General features: G+C 42.6%; 1 protein-coding gene across 2 annotated transcripts; it reads right to left on the bottom strand.

Moving 5' to 3' along the window:
* Positions 1 to 633: 633 nt before the first annotated feature.
* Positions 634 to 14,911, bottom strand: LOC138645487 (uncharacterized). Of its 2 annotated transcripts, XM_069734846.1 has the most exons (10): positions 14,771 to 14,911; positions 10,899 to 10,953; positions 9,497 to 9,680; positions 9,223 to 9,332; positions 8,038 to 8,239; positions 6,081 to 6,199; positions 5,214 to 5,433; positions 4,891 to 4,995; positions 1,061 to 1,145; positions 634 to 980 (listed from the first exon to the last, which is right to left on the bottom strand). In XM_069734846.1, the coding sequence occupies exons 1-10, from the start codon at positions 14,827 to 14,829 to the stop codon at positions 878 to 880; spliced, it is 1,242 nt and encodes a 413-aa protein (XP_069590947.1). In that variant the 5' UTR covers positions 14,830 to 14,911; the 3' UTR covers positions 634 to 877. The 2 variants fall into 2 exon arrangements, with proteins under 2 accessions (XP_069590947.1, XP_069590948.1); XM_069734847.1 differs by lacking the exon at positions 10,899 to 10,953 and having other exon boundaries at positions 14,771 to 14,909.
* Positions 14,912 to 16,630: the final 1,719 nt, after the last annotated feature.

The raw sequence follows: 16,630 nt of genomic DNA on the forward strand, positions 1-16,630 counted from the left end.
TGTATATACTAGGATAAGGGACATATACACTAGGATGGGGGATATATATATATATATATATATATATATATATATATATATATATATATATATATATATATATATATATATACCAGGATGGAGGATATACACACCAGGATGTATATATACCACGATGGTGGATATATATGTCAGGATGGGGGACATATATATACCAGGATGAGGGATATATACACCAGGATGGGGGAAATACATACCAAGATGGGGAATGTATATACCAGGATAAGGGACATATACATCCGAATGTGGGATATATATAAGAAGACAAGGGACATATACACCAGGGTGGGGGATATACATATCAGGATGGGGAATATATATAGCAGGATAAGGGACATATATACTAAGATGGAGGACATATATATGTATATATATACTAGAATGGGGCCATGATGGGGACATATATACCAAGAAGGAGCCCAAGGGTACACAATTAGGTAAATTATAGTAACGTAGTCAGCATTTCCGTACCTACTGAGTGACGCAGCACTGTGGTCCCGCTCAGTTGTGACAGGGTGTGTGTGAATTAACCTGTCACATTTTGTTGGTTGGTGGAAGCGTAACAAGCCCGATTTTAACAGTAAAAGTTAATTTGACAAATTTAGTGTTTATTGCTTTCCTGGTTCCTTAGAACATCACATTACAGGCACAATCTACAGTCGGGTGTCTAATTCTTAACAACTATTTTAATTAGTTCTGCTTTAAGGCGAGTCATGAGTGAGGCAGATCAACAATAAAGAACAGATTTAACGATGAAAATTCAAAAAAACCGTAACAATGAAAACATAGATGTGACACTCTGAAAGGCACATTACGGAAACGGAAGCCTCTATGGCGGCTACGGCCGCTCCGGTCTCAGGAACAAGGGAGGACCGATCACGGGGTTGTCCTTTGTCCGGATCGCCCTGTACGTGATTGAAGAAACCCATGACGCCCTTATACTGTGTGATGAAAAGGAACAAAGCGTCAGCACAATGTGGAGATTCTGAGATGACGCTTCACATCATTACTCGCCTCTTACCTGTCAGAGTTACAAGCGCGGGCCGCCGGGGTAAGATGCCTCCACCTGTACGAAGGAACGGTGGCCGGGAGCTGCTCCAACCCGCCTGCAACAGCACACAAGTGTTACCTCCTATAAACCCTGTTCTGAGACCCCAATGTTTCATTTTTTTCTGAGATGTACGAGAGCTTATGTTTTATGGATACCACTTTGGGGTAGATACAATGTTTTAAGTTTGTTTTTGCATTTTTTTTGTGGATTGACAGTGACCCTCACCCCTAATTTTGAAAGTTGGAAATTTTTTTATTTTTCTCATTATGGCTAATTAATTTTATATTTTGATAGATCGAACTTATATGGAAGTGCACTATTTTATTTATATATATATATATATATATATATATATATATATATATATATATATATATACATACAAGTATAATATAATAAATATAATGAAAAATATATTAAATAGTAAATAACTATAAATAAATATAAAATAATAATATATACATATATAGTAAGAGAAGGGGTGTTTCAAATTTTTTTATACTTTTCACTTTATTTTTTCTCAGTCTCCTTAACACCACAGTATTGCAGTATATGGTAAAAATAACAGACTATGAATGTTGGGCAGAAGTTGGTTTTCATGGCAGCACATGTCACGGCAGGCCCAGGGGTCTTAATGTTCAAGGTATATTCTAATCTTCAAGATCCCATCCCATTATGTAGCAGGTGTAATAATAATGTTATCAAGTACCTCCAATTAGAAATGTTGTATAGTTCTTCTGATTAGCTGGTATCCCTTACCCCATGTGCAGGTCAGTGCAGTAGCTTAGGAAACCATAGTAACGACCACTAACTGTCACTATATAAGTGGCCGTAACCATGGATACCCAAGCTACTGCAATGCCCTGCACATGCGGTAAATGACATAGTTTATAAGAAGAACTATACAACATTTTTAACTGGAGGTATTTGCTAATATTACGCCTACTACATACGGGGATAGGATCTTGGAGATGAAAATATCCATTCAATTACTAATGTCCTACACCTCCGGCTGACCACTAGAGGGCGCCAAAGGAAAACAAGCTTTTTACAGCAAATGAAAACTGCAGCGCTGCGGGCTCCTACTACAACTCCCAGCACTCCCTGGGGCAATAGTGATACACATATATCCCCTACGCTGCCCCCAGGACTTGCTCTTCTCCGGCAGACCTTGCCCCACGATATATAAGGTTTGCACGTGAGTCTAAGTTGTACTCGGGTCCGGTCATTTCTCTAGCGAACAGTAATGATAATAATTGCTTTGTAGTGACATTTTTAAAAATATTCTGAAAAAAAGGTGTCAGATAACAGGCAGCACATTATAAGGACATGCCATGGGATTGTATTGTTTGTTTTATAGAAAAGTCATGATTAGAAAATGATTTACTGTAAATTGGGTATTTTTTTGTACAAAGTTTTGGCATTGTTTCTCTCTGTATCACAATCGGTATTAAAAATAAAAAAACAATTTTTGCACTGGTGCTTTTTTTTTCGACTATGACTTCCTGTTATTCTAGGAAGTGCACTTGCACATTAGCAGCAATGAACACACTCTGGCCCTGTTGAATTGAAGCATCTAATGAGCATGTGCTAAGTCATTGTGAAGGGAAGGCGAGCTGTGAAATCCTGTCTTATTAAAATGCAATATTTTCCTGCTTTTGATGAAAATTAAGCTGCGGAAAATTATTCCTGAAAGAACAAAAAGTACAGGTCTAAAAAAAAAAAAAAAGCCCCAGCGGACAGTGTGAAAATTGGAACATCACTTTTTTGTTTAATAAAAGATCGTGGTATTAAAAAAAACCTAAAATACTTTTAGAAAAATTTGCAGCATGCTGCAAATGGATGTGAGAATCAGAGCGCACTCGCCAATGCAAGTAAATGGGCGCGAGAAAAAAAAATCTGACGACTCACAGATCATGCGTATGGCACCCGACTGTTTTGCACCAATCACATAGGAAACCGGACATTTCATCAACCGGGTGCAATAAATTCACAATCAGAACCGTCGTAATAGAGATAGAATAAATATAAGTAATAGATAGAAGTGCTGTAGATATTTAATGTCACAAGTCCCTACATATTATAAGCTCGCACCCTTTAGTGCCTTTCATGTGGCACTATAGGGTGTTTAGCCTTAACCTATTAAATAAATAAATAAAAAGGTTTGGGGTCCCCCTATTTGTTTTTTATAACCAGCTAAGGAAAAGCAGTCAGCTTAGGGCTTATATTATCAGGCAGGGAAGGTCCATAGTACTCAAGAAATGGATACCTAAAAAGACACAAATAAAAAAAAAAAAAGATTGTCCCTCGTTCTCAAATTTATTACCCAAAATGTTCCCATGAAGCTCCGCCGTCATCCACGCTCCATGAATCTGGCGACTGAAATGCAGTAAGTTCCCTCTATTCACAGGCGCCGGTGCGGACGACAACGCTCATCATAGCTGCTGCCTCACGCTGTGCTCAGTGAGACCTCGCCAGCACCTGGTGCCTGTGAATAGCGGTCACTTTACTGGTATTCAGTCGCCGGAGCGGACTACGGCGGAGCTTTGTGGCAACATTCTGGGTAATAAATTGGTGAACGACGGAGTGTCTCTTGTTTTTATTTCTGTCTTTTTATGTTTGTCATGTTCCATTTCTGGACTACTTCGGATTGGTTGGATTACGGCATGATTTTTACATTTTTTCCAATAAATTGGTGAACGAGTGACAGGGTGGGGGGAGGTGTTTTTAAAAAAAAAAAAATAAAGTGCTTTTTTCCTGTGTGTTTATTTTTGATTACTGGGTTAGTAATGGGGCATCTGATAGACAACTCTCCATTACTAACCCCAGGGGTTGATGTCAGCTGTGATTTTGGACAAATCAACCCCGACTACTATTACCCAGATTGTGACCGCACCAGGGCATCGGGAAGAACCTGGCATAACGCCAAAATTGGTGCATCTAATGTGATGTGCAACTTTGGGGGTGGCTGGTATTTTTAGGCTGGGGAGGGCCCAATAACCTGGGACCTTCCCAACCTGATAATATCAGCTCTCAGCTTTACTTGGGATGGTTATCAGAAAAATAAGGGGAACCCCAGGTCATTTATTTTTTTAAATTATTTAATAGGTTAAATAAGGCAGCTAAACACCCTTTAGTGCCACATGAAAAACACCAAAGGGTGCAAGCTTATAATGTGTAGGGGGCTTGAGACATTAAAGATCTACAGGAAATCTATCAATCTATAAGATTGCTTTATTAGTTTTGTAGAGTAGCTTTAAATTACATAGAGTATTATAGTATGTAAAACATGATGTTAAAAACGCATTGTATATGGATGCTAGGTGCAGAAAAAAAAATCGCACACTCGCATGACGTAAGTTTCCACTTGTCCAACTTTTCAGGAGCAACATTAGTTATTTTTTTTATAAGCTAAGTGAGCGTTAGGGTTGAGTCACATGTAGACGGCTTTTTGTGGAAATTTGGGTGACTGCCCTGTTCATCTAAATGAAGCTCATAGGTTGCCCGACAGAAAGAAAAACCTTATTTGTGTGAACGGAAATAGAATAGGTGCGTAACTAACAAACCTGTAGTGGATGCCCTCCAACGCTGGGAGCCTTCCCCGGGGATTAGGTTAGGTGATCGCCCATCTCCTCCCCCCAGACTAACATTACCTAAACTCTACTGCTTGAGTACGGACCGGTCAATGATACACGGATGTCTGAATTCGGCCTTAAATTATGGGCTGAGCGTTTTCCAGAACCTATCTACATATACAGCGATTGTCCAGATTACAGATCCCAGGAAAGATTCCGACTTACACAGCTGATTTATCTCGCTCCTCACAGGCCAGCATATCTCGCAGTCGTGCCGTAAGCAGATCATGTAATGTGTGAAGGTGAAGCTGACATAGCGACAGTTCGAAACTGAAATATACAACATACGGTTATACGTCATAGCGGAAGGAGACTTGTCACAGCTCATACAAGGCAACGTGGAGAAAAGCTGAGGCTGCGCAAAGTCTATTAGTGATTATTTATAATAAGTGGAAAGGCACTTTGATATTGATGACTCATTAATATAACAGGGTATCTGAGCAGTGTAAGGAAAACCCCTTAAAGAGCGCCTGCGGTGGCCATCTTACACTGGCAGGTTGATCCGTCCTCACAAGACTCCATGTGTTGGAGCACGGCCCGCATTGCTCGGCACTCGGGGAGATCACAGTTGTACATTCCCGCGGTCATCCGACGATGGCTGCAGTTCCAGGCGTGATAAATCAAAAACAGAACCCGGCGCTGATACCCAGTCATGTCCCTATTAAAACGAATTATGAAGGGAAAACCGAGTTCCAGCCTTGGTTTTTTCTGTGAACGAAAAAAAAAAAAAAGTACACCTCACCTTGCTTTAACTAAAGCAATTGTTACCATCCACCTCTCGTGTCTCCCCTTTTCCCCATAGTTTGTAGCTTGCGAGCAGCAGGGCCCTCATTCCTCCTGGTATCTGTTTTGAACTGTATTTCTGTTATGCTGTAATGTCTATTGTCTGTACAAGTCCCCTCTATAATTTGTAAAGCGCTGCGGAATATGTTGGCGCTATATAAATAAAATTATTATTATTATTTATTATTACCTCACTATATTGACTGTTCTTACCACTGAGGCCAAATAGCAGGCACGTGGCGCTGTGTGTAATGCTCCTTCCATAAACCTATGAATACCGATAAGAGCCTTAGCCATACCTGAAAATTTGAGAAATATCGTGGCGAGGCTCCGATCTTCATAGATGGACATAGTCGTAAACAAGAACTTTTGCTATTTACTGCTTTTACTACAGTTTGCATCTTTTCTTGACACGTTAACTTTTGTTTACAACTCGCTGCCTAGGAGACCGACCTCTTTCTGCAGGTTGTATCGGTTATTATTATATCCTGCTTCTAGAAGGGCGCCATCTTTAATATGCAAAGAATCCGGATTTAGTCTTCCGGACAATCTGACATGTTATTGTAACAAACCTTCGCTGGATGATCGTTTTGCTTGCGATCCTTCCTCAGGCTGAACACCACCAGGCAATTCTCCTTGCTGCACTCCTTCCAATGAGAAATGATTGATCGAGCGGCCGGACATCCAGGGACTGTCAGACACAAGCATAAGGTTACATACAGCGGGGCTCAGGACGGCATCTGACCCTAACAGCAGCAACCGGAGCTCAGCTCCAATCGCCATCAAATGCTGTTGTAAATATCGGAATAGTCACGGCAGACGAGGGTCTGCTGAAAGACCCCTCTTTTTTTTAAAGGGAACCTGTCACCAGGTTTGGCAGATACGAGTTACGACCACCACCAATAAGGACTTATCTAAAGCCTGAAAGGCGGTGGCCGTGACTCGTATCGGCCAAACCTGGCGACAGGTTCACTTTAACCAGTGAAATAATAATTATTAAAAAAAAAAAAAACAACTTTGAAAGTGAACACCTTCACAATATGCGCTGTATATGTACGGCACATGTCGGGTCTCCCCCTTTGATGCGGGCTGCGGAGCGGAGCCAACTTATTTTCTGGCACATGTTAGCAGATTTCAATAGCTGACATGTGCCCCTCTGACAGCGGCATTGAACACGATTGCGCTGGAACAGGGTCACTAATCTCGCCCATGTCACATGACCGCAGGTCACCGATGGGATAGCATGCTATGTGTAGCACAAGCGATCGGATGATTGCAGCTTCTAGTCTCCCATGGAGACTATTGAAGCAAGTGTAAAGTAAAAATTTAAAAAAACAACCAATGTTAAAAAAATAAAAGTTAAAATCACCCCCTTTGACCCATTCAACATAAAACAAAATAATAATTAAAAAAAAAACATATTTGGTATTGCCGCATTCAGAATCGCCCGATCTATCAATATATAAAAAGAATTAATCCGATCTGTAAAAAGTGTATTGAGAAAAAAAGTCAAAACATCAGAATTATGCTTTTTTTTTTGGTCGCCGTAACATTGCAATAAAATGCAATAACAGGTGATCAAAAGATTGTATCCACACAAAATGGTGTCAGCTCGGCACATAAAATGTAAGCCCTCATCCAGCTCTAGGTCCCGAAAAACGGATAAACTACGGGTCTCGGAAAATGATGCAATTTTTTTTTCCTAACAAGCTTTGGATTTTTTTTTCACCACTTAAATGACAAAGAACCTATACATGTTTGGTATCTGCGAACTCGTAACAATTGTGGAATTGCCCATTTGTTTTGCATTTTCACTGCAATTGGAATTTTTTTCCCTATTTTCCAGAACATTATATGATAAAACCAATGTTGTCGTTCAAAAGTACAACTCGTCCCGCAAAAAACAAGCCGTCACATGACCATATTGACAGAAAAATAAAAAAGTTATGGCTCTGGGAAGAAGGGGGAAAAAAACAAAAAAAAAAAAAAAAACAAACGCAAAAACGGAAAATGGCCCAAGGGTGAAGGGGTTATCTACTACTAGGACAACCCTTTCTCATACCCCACGCTTGGCCCCTATAAAACGAAAAAGCTTACACTCACCTCCCGTGCCGGCGCCGTTCCTAGTGTCCGCACTCGCTCTCCAAGGGGCTCTTGTGGCACGTGACCCCGGAGCCCAAGTGGGGGGTATGAGAATAAGTTATCGAACTGGAGAATCATGTTTCCAGGCCATTTTTACCACACAATGAAATTTGTAATAGAAAACCTCCCAAAATACGGTGTTTTTTATTCACTATTTCACTGCACTTGTATTTTTTCCAGTGTTTCATTTTGTTTGCAATTTTTCATTTTTATATTTGTAGACAAATTAAAAAAAATAAAAATTGAAAAGCACGTCTACCTTTCCCTTGGCTGCAGAATTTTGAGGTCACCTATTTTGCCCTGTACCTTATTGATAAAATACATCTTGCAGTAGAAAACCCCATAACGGTAAAAAAATAAATAAAGGTTAACGGTCTCCGCACTTACATCGGCAGGACATCCCGGCGGTGCAGTACTTCATGTGGCTGAGCTCGGCATCCACGCTGTGGCACAGGGGCACTGCCTTCTTCGAGTCCTTTCTCTCACACATTTCACAATGGTGGTTGTGGAACAGGAGGACGAGCTCTTTGAAAAGTATTTTGCAAGGGGTTTCCACAGACGGTAAGGACATCATCGCTCGTAAGTGCACCTAAATAATAAAGCCGATCATAAAATGGTGGTGAGATAAAGATGGTGCCGCCGTCCCTTACAATGATTTTACTTTACACTAGTGGTTAGGGCTGTGGAGTCAGTAAGCCAAACCTCCGACTCCTGAATTCCATGACACCGACTCCACCAAAATGGACTCCGACTCCACAGCCCTGCTAGTGGTGATGGACTCATCACGGCGATCTCACTACTCCCACCGGTGATGTGACCCCGGCCTGGCGTTCGGAGGTCAGAATTGCATTTCATAAAATAAGACATACTGTATTTTCTGGCGTATAAGACGACCCCCAACTTTTCCATATAAAATATGGAATTTGGGATTTACCCGCCGTATAAGACGGGGGTCATCTTATACGTCCAGTCATCTTATACGGCGTGTGGTTCCCAGGGTCTGAAGGAGAGGAGACTCTCCTTCAGGCCCTGGGATCCATATTCATGTAAAAAATAAAGAATAAAAAATATGGATATACTCACCCCTCCGAAGGACCCTGGCTGTCACCACTGCAAGCGTCTGCCTCTTTTCATAAGAATGCATTGAGTGAAGGACCTTCGATGATGTCATGGTCACGTGAGCGGTCAGGTGACTGGTCACCTGACCACGTCATCGAAGGTCCTTCACTCACTGCATTCTTAGGAACGGAGGCAGACGCTTGCAGCGGTGACAGCCAGGGTCCTTCGGAGGGGTGAGTATATCCATATTTTTTATTTTTATTCTTTATTTTTTACATGAATATGGATCCCAGGGCCTGAAGGAGAGTCTCCTCTCCTTCAGACCCTGGGAACCATCCAGGATCGCTCCGTGCACCCATACCTACCCGGCGTATAAGACGACCCCCGACTTTTGAGACAATTTTAAGGGGTTAAAAAGTCGTCTTATACGCCAGAAAGTACGGTATTTAATTGTACTTGGGTTGTGGTGATCACAGTTTTTAGCGACGGTTTGCCACAATGCTTTTCCATTACCTGGATCTTTTTCTTGCGATCCTCGCTGAGGTTCAGGATCACAGGGCACTCATTCTTTCTGCAAATCTTCCAATGGGACACGATAACTCGGGCAAAAGAACAACCGGGAACTAATGGCAAATAAAGTTAAAAAAAAAAAAAAAGTTTCTATCATGTGATGTAGAAGAAGCGACTACAGATGTAATTCACCCTCGGAAACTCCCTGAGTGGAATCCTTATACTGAAGACTATTAACCCGCCAATAATAGGATAACGTGTTTGTCAGGGGTCTTACATCGACAGGACATCCCGGCTTGGCAATACTTCATGTGGCTGAGTACGCCGTCTACGCTGTGACAGACCGGTACGGCGCTGTACTGGAGGATGCCGCCTGTTTCCTCGCACTCGGCACATCTGTGGCCGAAGAATATGATGACCAGCTGCTCATAGAGGCGACTGCACTCGTCGGCCATGACTTTCTGGAGGAGAAATTCAAGAGGAAATTGATTTTAGCATCTGACATACTCAGCATTTGATATCCTCACCGTTATCTGCCGGCTGCCAGCGAATAAAACACGGCATTAAATAAAGTAAAAAAGTATAAAGACATAGTCAATGTGTAAAAACATCTCCAACCTCTATGTTTTCCACTCCATGACACAATTGTGGGGTCTGCTGAAGACCCTCATCAACTCCATCTCGCTGCCCCTTCTTGTGGCTTCATAAGAGATGGTGATTTTAACTAAATACTACAATAGTATCTTGCAGTATATAAAACAATCGCAGGTTCAAACTCTCAAAGACTAAAAAAAAAAGGTGTAATGTCAATTTTTTTCTCTAAACGAGTACTTTGAATGGTCTCTGCTTCTTAATCTAAAAAAAAAAAAAAAAAAAAAAAAGCAAATTCTTTCATAAAAGTCCGATCTGTCAAAATATAAAAGGATTTAACAACAAGGAAAACGCTTGAATAAAAAAATTAAAAATAAATAAAAAATATCAGAATTGCTGTTTTTTGCAGCTGCATCTCCAACAAACGATGCAATAAAAGCAACCAAAATGTTGTACGTACATCAAAAAATGGTATCGATAAAAGGTAAAGCCCGCCACCCCAAAAAACAAACAAAGCGTCTTTCAGCTCCATCGATCGGAAAAAAAGTTATGGGTTTTTGAAGAAAGGAAAGCGCAAATAAACTAAAGCGGGCAGCAAGAAGAAGGGGTGAAAAGGAAGCTGTGTCTCATTAGGGGGGGGGGGTTCTGTCTTATTTTCAACGGATCGCGTCCTAAAAATTAACAAAATCACAAATAAGTAAACATAAAACGATATCAATGATAACAAGAGAGGAAAGTCCCCGACAGCTCCCGCATGATTTCATCTTTACTTTTCAATGGCTTTTGCTTTCATTCCGTCAAAATTACTTTGTTATTGTTATGTGTTTATGGGTTTTGTTTGACCCTTTTGTGTGTTCAAAAATTTACAGAAAATTTAATAAAAAGTTATTGGTTAAAAAAAAAAAAAAAATATTTACTTTCTATCTGTCCACTTATCGCCTTTCCACAATTCGTCGCTACCTGCTGCTCCATGAGACATCACCCCACAGAGTCCCGTCCTCACGCTCTACATTAGTGTTAATGTGCGACCCCCCGAGACTCAGAGGAGGATACATGAGCCGAGAACAGAGGAGAGATATTATACTCACAAGATCTGAGCCCAAGCTACCCCGGCTTCTGCTGCTTCTGTCGCTGACAACCAGCCTGAATGTGAAAGTGAAAGCACGTTTCCCTCATGAGTGAGCAGATACCACAGGAAGCAAGACTGCAGTCGTCATCCCAAAATGTCCTCAGGCTAATTAGCTGACACCAGATGTTCTTGTTACATCATACTATACTATCTAGTATCCAGATAATAATGCCGTATAGTAAGCAGATGAGTAAGGCTACGTTCACATTAGCGTTTCCCGACGCTGCGTCGGGAAACGCGGGGAAACGCAGCGGCGACGCACGCGTCATGCGCCCCTATGTTTAACATAGGGGACGCATGCGTTTTTCTAGGTGCGTTGTTTTTGACGCTAGCGTCGGACGCAAGAAAACGCAACAAGTTGCATTTTTCTTGCATCCGATTTTCGTCAAAAAACGACGCACGCGGCGCAATACGCGCGCGTTTTTGCGTGCGTTTGCGCGCGTTTTTTCGTGCGTCGCGCCGCCGACGCAGGGCGGCGCAACGCTAGTGTGAACGTAGCCTAACAGCATACAGTGACCAGATACATAACACCATCCAGTGACCAGATATGTCACTGTACAGATAAATACCATTGCATAGTGACCAGATAAGCAACACCGCAGTGACCAGATATATAGCATTGTACAGTGAACAGATAAATAACACTGAAATTCTGAATGTTTGTGACTGTTTAACCCCTCTACAACCCCATAATGTATTATTACCATGCACTTAACTGTGACAGCAGTGATCAGAGATGGCTCCTATTGCTGCTATTTATTCACTTAGCAGTAAATGTTGTTAATCTCTGTCAGAGACAACAAAATGGCTCAATCCTGACCGGACATCTGTTCCAGGGCTCCTCAGTATCCTGCGACACGGTCACAAGATACTGATGGGCAGCCACGGCTTCATTTTTTTTGTATTTTTACCATACACTAATACCGATGTCGCAACATATGCACAAAAATTGCGGATTGCATTCTATTAATAGGATGCTTAACCCCTTACTGACATCGGTTGGGATAGTACGTCCGATGTCAGCTCCCCAGCTTTAATGCGGGCTCCGGCGGTGAGCCCGCATCAAAACCGGCACATGTCAGCTGTTTTGAACAGCTGACATGTGCCCGCAATAGCGGCGGGTGAAATCGTGATTCACCCGCCGCTATTAACTAGTTAAATGCCGTTGTCAAACGCAGACAGCGGCATTTAACTACCGCATCCGGCCGGGCGGCCGGAAATGACATCATCGCCGACCCCCGTCACATGATCGGGGGTCGGCGATGCGTCTCCATTGTAACCATAGAGGTCCTTGAGACCTCTATGGTTACTGATCGCCGGTAGCTGTGAGCGCCACCCTGTGGTCGGCGCTCATAGCACACCTGCAATTCTGTTACATAGCAGCGAACAGCAGATCGCTGCTATGTAGCAGAGCCGATCGTGCTATGCCTGCTTCTAGCCTCCCATGGAGGCTATTGAAGCATGGCAAAAGTTAAAAAAAAAAGTTACAAAAAATGTGAAAAAAAATAAATAAAAAAAATATAAAAGTTTAAATCACCCCCCTTTTGCCCCAATCAAAATAAATCGATAACAGGCGATCAAAAGAACATATCTGCACCGAATTGGAATCATTAAAAACATCAGCTCGGCACGCAAAAAATAAGCCCTCACCCGACCCCAGACCATGAAAAATGGAGACGCTACGAGTATCAGAAAATGGCGCAATTTTTTTTAAAGCAAAGTTTGGAATTTTTTTTTACCAGTTAGATAAAAAATAACCTAGTCATGTTAGGTGTCTATGAACTCGTACTGACCTGGAGAATCATAATGGCAGGTTAGTTTTAGCATTTAGTGAACCTAGTAAAAAAAGCCAAGCAAAAAACAAGTGTGGGATTGCACTTTTTTTTTGCAATTTCACCGCACTTGGAATTTTTTCCCCGTTTTCTAGTACACGACATGCTAAAACCAATGATGTCGTTCAAAAGTACAACTCGTCCCGCAAAAAATAAGCCCTCACATGGCCAAATTGACGGAAAAATAAAAAAGTTATGCCTCTGGGAAGGAGGGGAGTGAAAAACGAACACGGAAAAACGAAAAAAATCCCACGGTCATGAAGGGGTTAATGGATGCGCTTCTTTTCAGCGGTTTTATAGCGAAAAAAAAACACGAAAAATCTGGAACGTGTGCACACAGCCTTATACAGCGTCAATAACGAATACACACCTTGGAAAATGGAGACAGAAACTAATCATATTTCTTTTCTTTTTTTTATTTTTACAAAGTTCAGAAGTTTTTTAGTTCACTAAAATAATATTAAAAAAAGATAAAAATAACCTTAATAAAACGAAAAAACATACAAACAAAAAACACCTATACAAGTTTGATTTTGCAGTAATCGTACTGACCTGGAGAAATAAGTTGCCGGGTCATTTCTACCATAAAATGAACCCCGTAAAAATTATTTTTTTCCCCGTTTTTCAGTATATTTTTTGGGTAAAATTCAAAACTACAACTCGTCCCACAGAAAACAAACGTCGATGGAAAAAAAAACAACAACACAAAATCGCAAAAACAAACATTTGCCAGTGCCAGTTGAGCTTGTGATGTCACCGCTGCTTCCAGTAAACAAACCGCCAGACCCTGAGGGCGAGGACCAGCTCCACTTCGTTTTTTTTTTACATGTATAGAGAAACATTATGGGGCCCTTTTATGAGGTAAAATATGGTTATTGGTACAATTCTCAGTTGAGCCATAAACCAAGGTGTAAAAATTTTGGGGTGGAAATTGCGAATTTTTACATTTTTTTTTTTATACAAGTTTACACTTTTTAAAACAGGTAGAATTTTTTTTTGTAATAGCTATTATATAGTTAGGCTAGGTTCACATTACGTTAATGGGTTAACGCTAGCGGACTCCGTTACATGGCGAAATTGTGGCAATTAACGCCATGCAACGGATCAGTTAGCGCACCCATTGACGGCAATGTGCCAACGGATCTCTAGCGCACGCCATTTTCGGCACGCGCTAGCGATGTCCCGTTAGTTTCGGACGGACCGCGGCCGCTGCTTGCAGCGTCCGAGGTCCGTCCCTCGCTAGCGCAATTCGGGTATCTGTGCTAGCGGGCTTGCTAAACGCGATCCCTTTTGGGACATTGCGTTAGCGCAGTCCGTAGCGCTATGCGCTAAACGGACTACCCTAACGCAATGTGAACCTAGCCTTATACGTTTTATATATTTTATACTTTTATAAATGCAAAGTAAGACCAAAAAATGTAAACCACTCCATTTTCTCTCGGTTCTCGTTAATGGTAAACTAAAAGGTGTTTATCCTTACATCTGGAGCATGAATTTACAAGAAAATGTCTCAAATTATGCAACATTTGGGGCACAAAACCGATTTTCTGAGGTAAAGTATGGAGTTTGGGTGTGAGTACACATTTATGAAGGCTCCGTCTCACTTTTTAAGTCATGTATCAAGGTTTTTTTTTATACACTTTTATGTTTAGGAAACAATGACAGACCAGTAAAGGGTTGTCTAGTCATCAGGCCTGGGGAACGGGTCTCCATTAGTGAGACTAGGCCCAGTTTGTGCCACAGGAACAGGATTAGCTGGGGGAAACAGATTAGGAGCACAGACATACAGAACAGTACACTAGGCAGAGCCGCCATTTTAGGTGACCAGCTGCCGCCATTACATGACCATCGACATGGACGCTAAACCCCGCCCACCGCCAGCACGAGCGCAGAGCGGGAACCGAGCGTTCGAATCACACACTCGCGTCCACCACACACGATGCGTCATTAAGACGTTTTATTGAGTATTGATGAGGACGCCATAAAAATACCGCGTTACCTCTTAACTCGGAGCCGAGACTCTCTCTGTAATGTCCGCTCCTCTGAGGTGTGTCTCATTCAGCCGGGAGTTTCTTCTTCCGGTCAGACAGCCACCACCAGATGAGGTAATTCCTGTCAGCCTTGTGGGCGGGAGCTGTATACTGAGGTAAAATGTGTCAGATTCATGGGCGGGAGCTGTATACTGAGGTAAATTCTGTCAGATTCATGGGCGGGAGCTGTATACTGAGGTAAATTCTGTCGGATTCATGGGCGGGAACTGTTTTCTGAGGTAAATTTTGTCAGATTCAGGGGCGGGAACTGTTTTCTGAGGTAAATTCTGTCAGATTCATGGGCGGGAGCTGTATACTGAGGTAAATTCTGTCGGATTCATGGGCGGGAACTGTTTTCTGAGGTAAATTTTGTCAGATTCAGGGGCGGGAACTGTTTTCTGAGGTAAATTCTGTCAGATTCAGGGGCCTGGGGCGGGGAGAAGATGTTTCCTGAGGTAAATTATGTCAGAGTCATGGACGGAAGCTCATTTCTGAGGTAAAGTCTCAGATTCATGGGCAGGAGCTGTATAATGAGGTCAATTTTGTAGTGTCTATGGCCGGGAGCGGTTTACTGAGGTAAATTCTGTCCTGTTTATGGGCCATGACGTCCATGTTGGGACTGTATCAGGTGTGTGAAGTGCACTAAATTGAGGCTTCAGACTCTCTCTAAAAAGTAATTGATAATTCCTGGAAAAAGCCATTTAGCGGTGTCTAAGGATTATGAAATAAATTATGGCTGAATATTTTTTTTTATGTGATAGTTCAGGTTTTCTTTTTAATAAATTTGCAAAAATTTCTACATTTCTGTTTTTTTTCAGTCAAGATGGGGAGTAGAGTGTACAATAATGAGAAAAAATGAAGTTTTTAGTTTACGAAATGGCTGCAACGAAACAGTGAAAAATATAAAGAGATCTGAATACTTTCTGTAATATAGATATATATATATATATATCTATAATATAACGCTGGGAGCGTCACTCTGTCCGAAGCCTTTATACACTGCGCAGACGCAAGCGCCGGCGCAGTCTGGCCCCCACAGAGTGACGCTCCCAGGAGATCGCGGTATGCGTAAGCACTGAACGCATACCGCGATCTCCACAGGAGAAAGGGACCGTGGATGCGCCAGGAGGGAGGGTAAGTATACTCACCTGTCCTCCGTTCCAGCGCTGCGTGCGGCTCCGTCTCCCGGCTCCTCTGCTGTGACAGAGTCCAGTCACAGGCAGAGGAGCCGGAGTGTGTGTTCAAGAAAATGGCGCCGGAAAGCGCGGACTGCGCAGGCGCCGATTCCTGCTGCCGGAATCGGCGCCTGCGCAGTCCGCGCTTTCCGGCGCCATTTTCTTGAAGACACACCTGCAGTGGAGCCGGACGATAGGTGAGTATGGTATTTTTTTTTTTTTTTATATGGCAGCAGCATACGGGGGCATACACACTGGAGCGTCTTATGGGGGGCATATAATACAATTGTGGCGCAGGATGGGAGCAGCACATGACAGAACGGGGGCAGGATGGCAGCAGCACATGACAGAACGGGCGCGGGATGGCAGCAGCACATGACAGAACGGGTGCAGGATGGCAGCAGCACATGACAGAACGGGCGCAGGATGGCAGCAGCGCATGACAGAACGGGCGCAGGATGGCAGCAGCACATGCCAGAACGGGCGCAGGATGGCAGCAGCACATGACAGAACGGGCGCAGGATGGCAGCAGCACATGACAGAACGGGCGCAGGATGGCAGCAGCGCATGACAGAACGGGGGTGCAGGATGGCAGCAGCACATGACAGAACGGGCGCACGATGGCAGCAGCACATGATGGAGACCATATACCAA

The sequence above is a fragment of the Ranitomeya imitator genome, chromosome 7 (genome assembly GCF_032444005.1).
Source record: "Ranitomeya imitator isolate aRanImi1 chromosome 7, aRanImi1.pri, whole genome shotgun sequence".
Lineage (NCBI taxonomy): Eukaryota > Metazoa > Chordata > Amphibia > Anura > Dendrobatidae > Ranitomeya > Ranitomeya imitator.

Coding starts and splice junctions, on each gene's coding strand:
- LOC138645487 (XM_069734846.1), bottom strand. CDS start 14,829: ATGAGACACACCTCAGAGGAGCGGACATTACAGAGAGAGTCTCGGCTC. Junction 9,681..10,898: donor GTAGCTTGGGCTCAGATCTT/GTGAGTATAATA, acceptor TTTCTCCTCCAG/AAAGTCATGGCCGACGAGTG. Junction 9,333..9,496: donor AGCCGGGATGTCCTGTCGAT/GTAAGACCCCTG, acceptor ATTTGCCATTAG/TTCCCGGTTGTTCTTTTGCC.